The sequence below is a fragment of the Volvox carteri genome (assembly GCF_000143455.1).
Source record: "Volvox carteri f. nagariensis unplaced genomic scaffold VOLCAscaffold_45, whole genome shotgun sequence".
NCBI lineage: Eukaryota > Viridiplantae > Chlorophyta > Chlorophyceae > Chlamydomonadales > Volvocaceae > Volvox > Volvox carteri.
Window position 1 is genome coordinate 342648 of NW_003307588.1, and position 15091 is coordinate 357738.

The 15091-nt window shown below is 57.3% G+C and overlaps 2 protein-coding genes across 2 annotated transcripts; both read left to right on the top strand.

The window, feature by feature from the left end:
• Window positions 1-444: 444 nt before the first annotated feature.
• Window positions 445-2977, top strand: VOLCADRAFT_65155 (CENPE type kinesin-like protein; the record flags this gene model as incomplete). The annotated part of the gene is made up of 4 exons (XM_002954681.1): window positions 445-876; window positions 1253-1480; window positions 1846-2056; window positions 2691-2977. The coding sequence occupies 4 exons, from the start codon at window positions 445-447 to the stop codon at window positions 2975-2977; spliced, it is 1158 nt and encodes a 385-aa protein (XP_002954727.1).
• Window positions 2978-3400: 423 nt separating this feature from the next.
• VOLCADRAFT_106512 (uncharacterized protein) lies at window positions 3401-13702 on the top strand. The gene is made up of 14 exons (XM_002954682.1): window positions 3401-3494; window positions 3766-3961; window positions 4224-4487; window positions 5077-5342; window positions 5752-5860; window positions 6087-6556; window positions 7084-8322; window positions 8738-9124; window positions 9618-9911; window positions 10233-10272; window positions 10544-10845; window positions 11246-11777; window positions 12188-12375; window positions 12579-13702. The coding sequence occupies exons 1-14, from the start codon at window positions 3426-3428 to the stop codon at window positions 13065-13067; spliced, it is 4845 nt and encodes a 1614-aa protein (XP_002954728.1). The 5' UTR covers window positions 3401-3425; the 3' UTR covers window positions 13068-13702.
• Window positions 13703-15091: the final 1389 nt, after the last annotated feature.

A 15091-nucleotide genomic window follows, 5' to 3' on the forward strand; every position in this document is an offset into this window, starting at 1 on the left:
ACAGAACACAACCGTCGAGGTGAATAAGAAGCACATCACTTGTCAAACCTACGAATTACTGTGAACTGTGTACTAGGGGCGCTGAGATCCGCCCGCCCTGCAGCTTCCCTACTTTATACAGTAATTTTTAAATTACATGTGAACAGTTGGGCAGAAGCGCCCAACAGCCGAAGTCCTGCGTCCTTACGGCTCCATCTTCATTTGAACCTGATAACCTACTGATACGCTTGGAGTGGAGGCGGCAGCGCACTGTTTGTTCTGTACCCATCCGGCGGCAAGCTGGGGGCATAGACAACAAAGCTAGGCTTTCCCAGCCATGACCGTCTAAGCAGCACTAAGATGGAACCCATCAGGTACGTAGAGGCATTACATGCACATGTCGGGGCTCATCCGTTGCTGCTTCGCCCCGTACGCTCAAGATGATGCTAAGCAAAGATGCGCCGGATGCCCTCACGGAACGGCAGTGTCTGCGTCCGTCTGCGTTCGCTTAGCAAGCTTGAAGACAAGGAGCGTTGTGTCTGGAAAGTCGAGGATCACTACGTCATCCATACCGATGCCGACAACGGTCGGCGAGATGCTGACATTCGCCGCGACACAGACGCACGGCGCTCCTCCACCTACACTGGCGATCACGTATTTGGACCAGAGAGCACCAACGAACAGGTCTATAGGGAAGCTGTGGAGGCGTTAGTTCATGACGCGGTCGAGGGCAAGAATGTAACGATAATGGTATATGGCCAGACCGGCAGCGGTAAAACGCACACGATGGGAACCCCCGAGGCCCCGGGTATCATCCAGCGGGGCCTAATGGACATCTTTGAGCTCATTGCTGAAAAGGAGGACCGAGACTTTTTGCTGCGGTTCTCGTTCCTTGAGGTACGGCATGTGTTTGCTTGTCTACATGAAAGCTACATGAATACGTTCGACTGGCCGTCGAACCCCGTTTGCTGTTTTGCAGCGAAGAGGACCGACCCCTTCCTGCCGGTGAAACGTTTCTCCAACTGAACAGCTCTTCTTTGCTTGGCCATCCTGAACTCTTTCCTGTTCCGCGCCTGCTCGGCAGCCCCAAACATTCCCCCCAACATAGTTCTCACATATTTCTGGCGTATCAGTCAGTTCTTCGCATCGGCTTCACTCGTTTGTTGTTCGTCTTCCCCCTACATCTCATCCCGCTCCTCATATTCCATCTATCTAAATCCCCCTCCTTGACCGCAACCCTTACGTGCCGCCCAACGGGGCATGTCCTCCACAGATCTACAACGAGAACGTGACAGACCTGCTCTCCCCCGAGAAGGTTCCTAAGCCCCTGCTCATCAAAGAAGACCGCGTGGTGGGCCCTGTGGTGCTCGGTCTGAGCGAGGAGATCGTGACCTGCCCCGAGGACGTCCTGCGCCTGCTACGCCAAGGGGAGGCCAGGCGCCACGTGGCAGCTAGCAAGATGAACGAGAGGAGCAACCGGTCACACACCGTGTCGCGAATGGTGGGAATACTTACGTAATGGACGAGTCCAGCTGCCGCTATTGCCTGATGTCTGCAGGCTGGCTGACTTAGCTTTCTTGGTCTCGTTCCTACCTCACATGACCCCACCTTTCCCATTCATGTTTGGTTCTTTTTCCCTCTCCTTTCTTCTTCTTTCCCTTTCGAATTACGGCGGCGGGGACCATTACAGGGTTTGGAAAGCTGGCCTGCTGGCTGCGAGGCGATTAGGATTTCTCCACCCATATCCTTCAATCAAATTCCGATCTCTTTTCAATGAGCTGACTTGATACTTTTACTTTTTCCTACCCATCTGTGGCTTAACCCCTTCCCTTTCTTCACCATCCTCATTCCCCCCGGGGTTTGCAGGTTCTCGAGAGCCGTCCCGCGGGCTGCGAGGTCAGTACCAGCACGCCTGTCATCGTGTCCAACTTGGTGTTAGTGGATCTGGCGGGGTCGGAGAGCGTCGCTAAGACCGGCGCGGAAGGCGAACGTCTCAAGGAGAGCAGCTGCATCAACAAGAGTCTTCTAGCGCTTGGGGAGGTGGTCTTCAAGCTTAGCGAAGGGGCGTTGGCCGCAGGTGACTGGGCTACCAATGGGGTGGATGGACTGGTTAGGGGGTCGGGAGGGTGGCTCGGCGGGCGGCTTACGTTGTTGGTTGGCCACTGAGCTTGGGCAGGTGAGAGACTAGCAGCGCGGCAGTCCAAAAGCTCCAAAGGTAATGAAGATGACGGCCATAGTGCTAAGTGGTCGCGGTGGCAGTCTGATGAGCGCAGTGCAGCTATACCTTGCAGCTATACGTTGCAGCTGTACATTGTGAATATCCCTTACGGCCCGTTCGTGTGGAAATGTGTTTTACATCCGCTGCTTATAGAAGCAATAAGCGGTCCAGCCTTAACGAACCGAGAGGCCACAAGGCAAAAAGGGCTACAAAGGAAGCAAAGTGGACATCCGCACATACTTGTCTTTCTTTTATCCACTCTGTCCTTGCGAGTCCGCTTCTGTTTTCACTCTGCGAGGTCATGTTGAGCCTTTGCTCTTATGGTTCTAGACGGATACGTGACCCATTTCATGGACCTGATCTTCTTGACTTCATCACCATTCATTGCGCCAACCAGCAAATCCAGTTCACGATCTTTTGTCACTCACGCTTCTCCCTCATTACTTATCTTTAGCCCTGCCCGTAAACATACCCGTTAAAACACTGTACGCAGGCGCTCACATTCCGTACCGTGACAGCAAGCTGACGCGGATCCTCAAGCCCTCGCTGGGTGGCAACTGCAAGACCATGATCATCTGCACCGTCAACCCTGCGGCACGGCATACGGAGGAGAGCCACCGGACACTTCGCTTCGCCTGCCGAGCCAAGCGGGTGGTCAACACGGTGGTGGTGCAGGAGGTCATGTCAGAAACGGCTGCAGCGAGGTGGCAGGCCAAGGCGCTCAAGGAACTCCAGCGGAGGCGCGCCGAGGGCATGTGCGTAAGGCTGGTTGACTTTTGACCTGCCGGGCCGCGGCGCAGTGTGTGGGCCGCGTGGATGGGTGGGAGTAGCCATGTGTGATGGATGTACCGCACGTGGAAATCTTTTTCGAAACATTATACGGAGGGAAGGTCCAATTGGAATTCGATGGGTGGGCTCCGCTGGGGCCGCGTTGGTGTGTTATTTCCTACGCGCTGTGGGGGAGGGTGGGGCCGTGACGGGAATGGAGAGCACGTTATCATACCAAGAAATATTTCTAGATAGGTAGGTAATGGGTAGGTAGATGACTTGCAAAAGCTAAACGTGTTGGGCTCTCCATCGTCGTCTTAACGTTGTCCTCCTCATCATCATCACATTGGATTGATCGCCCTCGTTGTCTTTATCGCGCTGCAAGTCGGCCCAGAATTTTCACCTTTTCTGCCGACTGTGCGATGGACGTCGCAGGGTGGCGTCGTCTCAGGACGCCCGGATGCAGATCCGAGCGCTGCGTATGGAGCTGCTGCGCAGCGAAGAGGAGAGGGCCAAGGCCGCGCGGGAGGTGCGTCCCTTTCCCTCCCGCCCAGCGAACTGCAACGACGTTTATGCAGAGGACGGTTCTTTCCCCGAAACTCTTAGACGCACCTGAACGTTCTTAGCCTCCTCTTCATGATTTCGAGGTGCTCCTCTGCGTCCTTTGTAATATGCAGCACACGCACCCACAGATGGGGGGCCAGCGCCGTCGATACTGAGGGTGTTTTTCTTTACCTCAGAGGTTTTGCCCTTTTTCGCTGACTTCTTTCGGCTTTCTGCCGCCATGTTAATGCCGGCAGGCGGAAGTAGCTCGGCAACTGATGGTCCACACTTTCGACATGGCTGCGGCGGCAGTTGCTGCGGCGGCGGGGTCGGAGACGCCCACTCGCTCGCGGCCGCACTCGCAACCGAGCGTGCACGTGCGCGCGCGGTCCTGGAGCCCCCGCGCCGCCGCACTAGCTGCTGGCGTGATGGAGCCTCCATGGGTGTCCTCCGGTGAGTGGGAAGACTGCTTGACAGGGTACGTGGGTGTAGGGGCAATAATACGCACATAAGCGCTGAGTATATGCTTTGGGGTTCGTTGACCCATGCGCCATCGTGCACGCTTTTTCCTTGTTCTCCTTACACGGTAGCTGCATCAGGCGTACGGGCGCCAAGTGCGCTGCAGAAATCTCCATTCCTGCAAACAGTGACTTACCCGTATTTCATCCAACGCTAATTCGGCGTCCTGCATGTGGTATGCGTTGTGTGTGTACAGCTCCCGCACAGCTGATTTTTTCGGCTCGCCAGGCGACACCCGCTTCAATTAGGCTAACCTCTCCGGACACGGCAACGGAGGAGGAGGAGGATGCTGGCCGAGCAGGTGACGTGGAAGCAGAGGCCTCGATCGTCAGCAGCCCCAACGAGGCCAGCAGCAGCAACCCCAGCAGCTCCCGCACCTGCGAGCCGCAGCCGCTGGCGTCGCTGCTGCTGCTGCCGGCTTCGCAGCAGCAACAGCAGCAGCCTATAGACAGTGGTCAAGGTGAGCTCTCAACCTTCCATGTAAGAAGGTTACGATGCCTGAACGGTCCTGGGACGTCTGAGAGATGGGCCTTTTCCCCCCAACAGCAAATGATGGCATGAGGTGCGCGTTGATTGTACTTGTTAGGGTACAGCAGGCGCTTGGGGGCACTGCTACACTGAGGCCACATTTCCTCGCCATGCCACCACCACTGTATCTGTCTGTTCCTCTGCCGGAAAGACGCGCTGGCCTTCAACCAGCGCGTCTTTTCGGCCATGGAATTGACACTTGCGTGCGGTATTTTGGCCGCGGGGTGACCTCGCCGCTGTGAACTAGGCAGTGCTGTGCGTGGCGATACCGCAGCCCAGCACCGAGGCCCAATGGGCAAAGGCAAAGGCAAGCCAGCTCCGTTGGTGTTAGACAGAAGTGCCAACCTCGCCGACCTCCATGCAAAACAAGACAATGCCAAAGGGAAATAAAAAATTCTTAGCGAGGCGCATGGAGGCATAGTTAAGGCCATTGAAACTGACAAGTTTCCAAAGCACAAATCTGTGCCTGACTATGAATATGTGTGCATGCATGTGCGTGTGCGTGACGTTTGGGCCTGCAGGTTTGGAAGCTTACAGCAGTCTAGTCCAATCCGCCTCTGCCGTCGCAGCAGCCGCACCTACACGTGCTGGAAATGTTGAGAAGGCAGAAGTGGATCCGCCTAATTGTGTACATTCAACGGCGGAGGCTGCGGTGGCAGGGATGACGGTGACGGTGGCGGACACTCCGCGAGAACGGCCGTGCCCGCTGCCGCCATCGCAGCAACAGGCTGGTAGCATTGGCCGACAGCGCGGCAAGAAACCTCAGGCCCCACCGCTGCAGCTGCAGGTGGGATTATGGGTTCAGGGTTAGGTCCTGGTTGAACAGTATATTTATCAGTCAGTCGTTAGGTGCGGCGTTTGCTGGGTTCGAAGGTTTTAGAATGCATAAAACCATAAATCCTTATAGATAGATAAATAGATAGGTAGATAGGTGCCAATTCGCTGGACCTGTCGTATTGCCTGTTATCCTGGGCTCTGAATAACGACACCAGGAAGCCGGTCCCATGGCTACAAGAACGTCGTCTTCTGCAGTTGGACAGTGTACTATTTCCATGCCTCCTTATACATCTTGTGCTCGAAACATTGCTTTTTTGCGTCTATGCGCTTGCATGTTCACGTGAATTTCGCTTGTGTTTGCCTGTTTGTCCGCGGGGCTTATTGGATGGCAATGATTGTGGTGCTGGTATGGCGTGCAGGAGGCGCTGCAGCTGTGGCGCATAGAGAACACGAGGCTGCAGGAAGAGAACAGCCAGCTGAGGCAGGACATGAAACCTAAGCTGAGACAGGAGCTGCAATGGCTGACTGGTAGGCCCGCACGTACCTGCGTGTAACGTGCTACACACCTACCCAAACAACTTGTACATACCTGTTTATCGGCATTATCGCATACATGGTGCAGAATGTGTGTGCCTTTCCGTGTCCATGCCGCCACCGTCTCATCGCGCCCCTGCCCATCCTGTTCAGCATGCCCGCCCGCCTGACCTACCCGTCACCCGCCTTGTTCCCGTTCCCGTTCACCCTCCCCGACCAGCCACTATCGCCACCCACGAGGCGCTCAACGCGCAGCTGCAGTCAGAGCGCGATGCGGCGCTACAGTTGGCAGAGGGCTTGCAGGAGGAAAACGCCCAGCTGCATCGGACCGTCGCGGATCTGCATCGCCAGCTGCATTCCGCGCACGCGGTGGCAGCGGCAGCGGCGGTGGCCGGGGCCCATGCGTCGGGAGAGGATGGTGACGACCCTGCTATGGTGGCTGCTGCCAGTGCCGCGGCGGCTGTGGCGGCAGCCAATGCGCGTGCAGAAGAGTTGGAGGCCCTGGTAATTCACATGCAGAGGGAGGTAGAGGCGGCGACGGCGACAGTGGAGGATGCGCATGCACGCGGCAGGGCGGCGTTGGGCGAGGCTCAGGAGCGGGTGCGGCGTGGCGAGACAGAAGCGCAGGAGTTGCGGGCGCAGCTTGAGGCAGTGATGGACGAGGTAGAGGACCTGCGCGCCCGGTTGCAGGTGAGTTACCGTTTATGGAGGAGTGGGAGCATATGGTGCATTTGTAAGACGCAACTAGAGGACATAGTCTACAGCATGGCGCAACATTGGATGAGAGTTGCGGTAACTTAGTTGCGGAGAGATCGGGTGAGAAAGAAGACGCTACTGTCTTGTGGGCGTTTGTGTGGCTGAATGTGACATGCGAGCGCAAGCATGGAAATGTTTTGCAAGCAGCGAAAAAACCAGGAAAAGCGATCCCGCGACGAAGAAGAGTAGAAACTGGGAACAGGTTACGGTTATATATGTCCCCAACTACAATCATCATTGTTTGTTTGTGTCGGATGGGAACATTTCTAACGTCAAATCGCATAGCATATGGCTCGTGTGTGTGCAGTGGCTTGATTGCGTTCTGTGCATCACGGTCTGTGCGGTTTTTCTCGGACCGCAATGCATATTTGCCGTTCCTCGCTTCCGAGGGCCCCGAGGGCCCCCTCACCGCTCACGGTTTTCCGACTCCCTTGGTACCTCTCCTCTCCTCTCCTGCCTAGGCCTACGAAATCGGGAGCATCTCCTCGCTAGGCACAGATCTGAACGGCAGCTCTGCGCCGTTCACCCAGCGGAGCGAGCTCGGCTCTGCGCCGATCACCCAACGAAGCGAGCTCGGCTCTGCGCCCATTACCCAGCGAAGCGAGCTTGGCTCGGCGCCAGTCACCCAGCGGAGCGAGCTCGACATTAGGCCGTTCCGCACTCGCCGCGGCGGCATACGCGGTAGCAGGGGTAGCGGGGGGATCTCGTCCAGCGCAGCCGCGACAGTTGCCGAGGCAATGGCCCAGTTGGAGTTGGAAATGAAGAAGTTTGAGGAGGAAGAGAGGCTGTGCTCGAGCGCGCGTGAGCCCGCCACCTCGGACCAGCCCCAGCCACCCTTGGGCCAGCAGGAAATGGCCCAACAGGAGGCTCAGCACGACACGCAGACGCAGATTACATGGGGTTCGTCGGATCACGGGGGGACGGAGGGAAGCATGGGAGGGAGCGTCAGGATGCGCCTGTCGGCACCTCTTCATCGCCGCCATCGCACTGGTCGTCCTAATTCTGTGGACAGCACTGCTGGTAATGGTGGCGGTCGTGGCGGTGGCAGAGGCAGCGCCGCTGACGGAAGAGAGGAAGAGCTCGAGAAGGGCACAAGCACAGACTTGGTTGCGGCGCAGGCGGTGACGCAGCAACCCGGAGGCATTGCCGTACGTGCGGTCAACAAATTGATGTCAGCACACAGGGCCAGTAGTAGGATGGTGGAGGTGGAGAGCAGCGGCGACGGAGGCAGCCGTGCAGCGAAGCAGGACGCCTGCCTCACCCTCACTGGGGGCACGGGCCGGAGCCGTTTGTGTCGACAGGATACGGAGCAGGCATTAGATTCGGATAGGGCTCGGGAGTTGGAACCGGCGTTGGAGCCTGTAGAGATCCTGCAGAGTCTGTGCATGCAGTACGCCACGGCAGCAGCTGCTGCCGCGGCCGCCGCCGACCCTTCCATGTCGAATCTCCGTGCGTCGGCGGAGGAGGCCCATGCTGCGGCGGCACTGGCGGCTGCGGCGGCGCGGCAGCGAGTCATGGAGGAGATTGAGGCGGTGCGCGCCGACGCGGCGGCGGCAGTGGAGGAGGCGACGGCACAAATGGCGGAGGAGCTGGCGGAGGCGCAGGATGTGGTGGCAAGGCAGGAGGCCATCATCGGGGACCTGCAGGGGCAGTTAATGAAGGCGCTGAGGGAGATGGAATCGCTACGGCACCAATCGCAGGTGGGGTTGGAGTGACGGGATGGAGCTTCACCCTGGGCTCTTCCACATGTCGCATGGTTGTGTATTTGCCTTTAAGGCCATTCTAGTGTGGTGTGATGGTGTGGTGCTGTGCTTAATACACGGCATCATGTATGTAATTCGGGCAAGCATGGCCCAGATGGGCTGGTTACTCGAGTTCTGGTATATTATGGTGTTCCTAGTATCGAATTAGTCCCTCATTCGGCGTGGTCAGCAGAAAGGCGACCGTTAGACATCCCCAAGCAGCATCCTCCCGCCATCTACGGTCCAAACTGGCACCACCTAACTCACGGATTTCTGGGTGCTAAACTTTACCACGGCCCAAAACCGCCGTCGCCAATACTCCCGATCCCCGTTTCGATGGCGCTCGCCCCCTTTTTTCCTGGCACCCGCTCAGTCGGCGCGGGAGCTGAGTCATCAGCTGCAGCAGCAGCTACTGCTACTCCAGGGCGAGACTACGGCACGGCCGCAGCCTGAGCTCACGGCGGCGCTGGAGGCGGCGTTGGAGGCGGCTGAGGTGGCATTACTTAAGGCGGAGGCGCGAGCCGCCGCGGTGGCGGAGGAACGCGACGGCCTAAAGGAACGGCTGAAGGTTGTGGCGGCGGCTGCTGCTGCCGGCGCCGCCGCTGCGGCCGCAGCCCGGGGCGGCGGCGCCAGCTCGGACGAGGATGAGGAGGTGGAGAATCCGGAGGATGCGGAGGCACGGCGACCGCTGCTGGCGCCGTCGCCGTGGGTGCCGGCCGGAGGAGGGAGGGCAGGAGCCGGACGCACGCCGCCGCGCTTGGTGAGTAGGGTAGGGTATGTGAGGGCCCGTGTGTCGGCCTCGTTTTGATCCTCGTCTTCTGCTGCTAGGCCGGGATATTGAAGCGTATGTCCTCCAGCGTAAGTCCTCAAGTTCAGCCGGGAGGACATGGCCACTTGGCAGTTGTATAGCTGCAGGAGACTGAGGGCGCTGCGTATCAGTACCAGGCCCCTAAGACCCAGCCTGCATTTCGTTGAACTTGAAGACGACATGCTAAGGCGACGGCCGTCCCGTCCTTTTGGTGGCCGCACCGCTTTTTTTCTTTCCCCCCCTTTTTGCCGAGGGATTTTGGTGACTTTCGATGAAAATTACCGCCCCTTCCTAACACCACTTTCCCACTTCCTTTTCGTGTCCTTTTGGTCATTCAGGCACCCACACCGCCCGCGCATCTAAACCCACGCATATTCTTTACGTACCCGTACCTATCCGTTATTGTCCTTTCCCTGTCCTCCCCTTCACCTGCCCACTTTCCCAGGGCCCCCGAAGCTGCCAAGACGATAACGCGGACGGTCCGGGTGCAGATGCGTCCGAAGGACACAGTCGTGATGCAGGAAAAGGAGGCGCGGACGAGGTGAAGTCCGGAGACGAGGAGATGTCAGCGCCAGTGGAGGTACAGAGGCAGCAGACTGACGAGGTCGTTTCGGTGGTGCGAAGGCTGCGGCTTGAAGGAGAGGAGCAGGAGGCAGTGGTGAGGCAGCTGCACAAGGATTTGGTGGGAGCGAGGGAGGAACTGAGTCGAGCGCTGGAGGAGAAGCTTGCCGCGGAGGAGGTGGGACAGGGCGAGTGCGCACGTGCATGTGCAATGGAACGTCGGCTACCTGTAGGGGAAAGTCTTTGTAAATACACATTAATGTGTTAGATTGTGTTGCTAAAAGCTATGCTGCACTTTTAAGCAATGTGCCACACCCTCGCGTGATTAGGTGCGACCAGGGGCCCTTATGCACCCGGGCCTTTGCACAAAGCCGGCATCCCGTCTCTCGTCTCCCGCTGCGGAATGGCAAGTGACAGTGACCTCATCGTCTCCCGCTCCCTTCACTCCTGTCCCCCCGCTGGCGACCCATCCCTGCTCCGCATGCCGGCCTAACTGCAGAAAGCCAGCCGACTCCGAGCCGCCCTAGAGGAGTGTAAGAGTGAGTACATGTGCGTGCATGTTTGAAGGGAATTATTCGTTAGCGTAATGGGTGCGGCTGGACGACCGGGGGTGCGCCGCCGTCCATGACCCAGCCCCGCCGCCGTCCATGACCCAGCCCCACGCCCGACAGAACTCACAAACCTAATAGATCTGTATGTGTTCTAAGCGGCCTTCCCAAACGTCTCTCCTGGATCCCCAGCTCTCATTTTCAGTCTTTTCCCCTGTTTGTTACATCTGTTGAGCTCCTCCATGCCTTGCCTGTGTTGTAGAGCGCCTGCGGCGGGCCGCTAACGAGAACAATGCCCTGCGTTCCGAGAGCCAGCAGCGCATCGCCGAGCTGACCAGCACCCGGCGGGCTGTGGAGGAGCGGGAGGCCAAGCTGGCGGCCCTGAGGGCCACCTTGCTGGTGTGTGAGCTGCCCGGCAAGGAGCTGTCCTTCAGCGGCGGAGGCACGAGCAGCGGTGGTGGAGGCGGTGGACGTGGAGGAGCAGGAGGCAGCGGCCGCGGTACACCCAGCACTGTCGCCGCTGCCGCCGTGGCAGCATCACCGCAAGCTGCTGTTTCTGCTCCTGTGAGCGTTCGGGAGTTATGTCCGGGCGGCGTGTGTGTGGCGTCTGGCTGGCATGTGAACATGGGGACCACAGCTTTAGCGGCGATAAGGCCAGGAGCGGCTCTGAAGCGACCGATTCGGTCCAAATCACAGTCCTCTCCGTTGATCCCCTGCGTCTTGATGAATTACGGGTCGATGAATAAACAAAATAAATGAAGATGGTCAAATGGGTAAACGTGGCGCTTCTTTTACTGGCATAGCCATCCTTGGTTGGTCCATCCGCGTCCATTCACTGCTTCATATCAGGTTTGAAGCAGGCCAGGCGTCTGGAATGGTTAAGTGGTCGAAGGCAAACAATAGAAGATGCTTTCTCTACTGACTCTTCCTGTTGCCCGCTGACGCTTCCATCCGTCCTTGGCAGGCCGGCCCACCTCCAGCGCGTAGCAACAGCCAGGGCCCAACAGGCTCCGGAAGCAAGCCAGCGGCGGTCAAAACGGCTGCGGCTGCGGCCACCGCTACGGTCACCACAGCAGCTCGGCCAGCAGTGACAGCTCCAGCTCCCCAGGTCTCGGCTGCGGCCTTGGCGGGCGGCGCCAGTGGCGACGGCAGCGGTCGCACCACTGCGAAGGAGGCCACCACAAGCGGCGCCAGTAAGGGTGGAAGCGCCAGTAAGGGCGGGACAAGCGTGGGGCCCAAGGAGGACCACAGCAGCGGCGGGGTCAGCAGCGGCTGTAGCAACGGCGCGGTTGTGGGTGGCAATAGCAGCGGCGGGGTCAGCAGCGGCTGTAGCAATGGCGCGGTTAGCGCGGATAGCGGCCCTGGCGGAGGCGGCCGTCGTCTGGTGATGGCTAGGCCACCGGCAGTGCGGTCTCATCCTTCAGGGGCATCTTCAGCACGAGGCTGCAGCAGTATCGCAGGGACCGCTGCCGCGGCGGCGATGGCAGCAGGAAATGGTAAGGGCTGATCTGACCCTGCCTGCCTGGCCCAACTTATCGCCACATGGTGAACTGTTTATATCTGCTATGCGCGTGCTGTCTATTCTTCGTGCCTGCATACTGGAACTTAAAGGAACCGTAAAAAATGCAACGCGTATTGCTGAATCGTATATGCGTAAGTGTGTACGTGTCGTGCACGTGAGCTGCGTGATGCGTCCATTCTGCCTGACTGTCATCACGGAGTTGTGGATTAATTCCGTTCAAGCGAACCTGCGAATAGGAGTTCTAACTGCATTTCGCATCAAGACACCTAAAGCCCCGCTGCATTAGCTAATGGCGAAGCATCAAACATGTCTGCACGCTTTCTTTAAGCCCAGTAACATGTTTTGAACACGACGGGCACCGATGTGCACCTTCCGTCCCTGCAGCGAGCCTCATGGAAGCTGCCGCAGCGGTGGCGGCGGCCAAGGACCGCTACGCGGCTGACTCGTACCGTGGAGGAGCGGAGGCAATGGAGGAGGAAGAGGATAAGTCCACCCCGCAGGTGGCACGCCGAGTGCTCTTGCACAGGAAGCACACACCAACCGGCAAGAGCCAGCCGCTGAACACCAGCTTGGTAAGAAACGCTTGCCGAAACAATGAATTGCGTGTGGAGGAAAAAAGCGACACCCTTGTCCATAATACGACACATATTTAACGCCAGAGGCTTCAGCAATAACTCTGCAACATCTGATAACCATCTGACTCGCCTAGACATCCCTGCTCCGTCAAGCGCCAGGCTTACTTTGGGTCGCCGGGTTTACATTCTTGCCGGTGCAGGTCCATGGGCTATTTGACCGGTTGGACCGCCTTGAGCGTTTGTACAGCAGGCGATTGCAGCTGGTGCCACAGCAGTTGCACTCGAAGCAACAGCGGCCGTCCAAGCAGCGGCGACAACGACAGCGGGTGCGCGTTGGCCACCCAAGAATATTGCTGCCCCGGGGCTCCTTGTACACCAGCAGCAGGAAGCGAAGGCAGCAGCAGGTGGTACAGCTTCTAGACGTGAAGGCCCAGTTCTCTAGCGCCGGCTGTGGTTTAGAGCTGCTGGCACCGAGCATGGAGAAGGTGGACGGCGCTGTGACGTACCCGACGAAAGGAGGAGGCACTGTTGCTGCTATTACGGCGGCGGGAGCGGCGGCGGCGGCGCTGGTGGCGTCGGATTCGAGAACCGTCGGGACGACGCCTGCAGATGCTGCTGGGGCTGCAACGACAGCGGCTCTACTCCCGGCTTTGCGTGCGCAGCTATGTATCACCCTTCGGAAAGTATAGACAGACATTAGCGCTTTGGAAGGGTGGCTTACTTCGTAGTATGATTTTCTTGGATTAGTCGAAGCAGCGGCAAAAGCAGTGGTGGCGGCAGTAGCGGCAGCTGTGGACGACAAGCCTAACCAGCAAGCAGGCAGGCTATTGGTTGATTAATTGGTTGTGGTAGGTTGGCTGACTCGGCGGTTGAGTGGGTTGCTGCGTTGGCTTAGCGGGTGTTTGCAGACGGCGTGCCTCATGCAACCGCCATTGAGGGGTTGCGGTGGTGCGTGATTTGCAGGGGGAAGGAGTTCATGCAGAAGATATCATGGGAAACAGGTGTTGTCTTCCAGGGCGTACATATTGAACAAGGAATGCGCCCAGGGGAGAAGTTTGTGAGGGGATGGTTGCTGCGCAGGTTTCTTTTTCGGTGTGCGGCAGGAATTGGGTCCTGGATGTCGGCCTGGCAGGTGTGGGCGCATTTGGCTTTCATCACTTTTTCCCGCCTTGAACATTGTTTCTTTAGGAAAGGCCTGTTTGAGCGGTTGTCTTTGTGCTTCATTTTGACTTCGCTTAAGCGGGCGAGGATCAACCATGTCCGGCAAAACTTATGCAGCGTGCGCCGGCGACGGTTAACAATGCCCGGCGAATATAAACTAGCGGTAGACAGGGAAAGGGATAGGGCTCCGGTTCTAGTTGGAAAACCTAACAGACAGGATCTAGATAGTCGTGGTCGTGAAAAGGCGTGGACAACTGCTAAACTTTTAGTTGGCAGGCAAATATTTATCCTGCTCGTTGGGATATAGTTAGCCTGCTGCTCTTTGCTTTTGCCTGTATCTGCCATGGTCATAGAACGCAGAACTGTAACGGTAATACTGTAGACCTTCAAGAATCAGCTTTTTTCTTTCGTCCATCTTTCCCGGATGAGTCCTGGATCCATATCTTGACGCAAGTGGCCACTTAGCAGATTATACATCCCAGCTTTATCTTACGCCACAGCGAAAAGTCCCGCGAAAAGTCACCGCGCCACTATGAAGCGCAACGGCAGCGGCAGCCGGATAATATACATATATATAAAGCTCCGCGAAGTACGCACGACCGAGTACCGCAGGAAGCCGTAACTTGCAGTAAACAGACACATCACATTACATTACATCATATTGTAGTGGATCCAACCGAATCCCCGGGTCCTGACCTCGATCAAGTACTGTGTTGACCAGTCTCACGAGTTGCCCAGTCTCACGTCGTGGACTGTCGCACTGAGGGGCCGCTCTTACATATCCATCATAATAAAACCCAATCTCTTGTCCGTCGAATTTTTTTAATAATATCTTAAAACGGTGGGAGCATGCCCTGACCGGAATTCACCCTATGAACCCAGACCACCTGCACCCTCCTGCACCCGTCCAAGGCGAAGACCAAAATGCAAAGCTCAGACACGAGTAGAGGAAGCGACGGGCACTACGCCACAAGAGGAGGGTAATAAGTAGTGTGTCAGCTTCCTCGAAGCTGGTATGAGGGCGCAGCCCCCTGCAGCATCTAGGGTCTGTTTCATTACCATTGCGGCCATTGTTGTTAGTTTCAAAGCAGTTAGCTAGCAGTTCAGGTTGCACCCACCCCGTATCCTGCGCCACAGAAAGGGTAAACCGGAGACACTAATTGAGGTTACCTACAAAAGTTGAAAATGTCTTCGTGTGGGAATGGGGGGGAATGCGAGCCATGATTTAACAGAGACCTCGTGGAATAGTACATCGCGCCGTGCAGCGTGGCACTGCGGTGTCAAATCTGACCAAATTCGTGATAACAGCTGCTAATGGAAGCAGATTCGCGCAGAACCAGCCCTGTATAACTGTATTTAACCTAACCAACGTAACCGCGCTGCATGGCCAACGCAGGGAATAAATCTTGGTTTTCACTGCAAGGCTTTTCACCCCCGAACACGAGCACACCACGGGCATGAGTGTCCGTGTGTCTTTTAAATAGTACACATAACACCTCCTAAATTGTATAACGCACCCTAGATGACTGTTATCAGCAGCAAGCGTGAAACA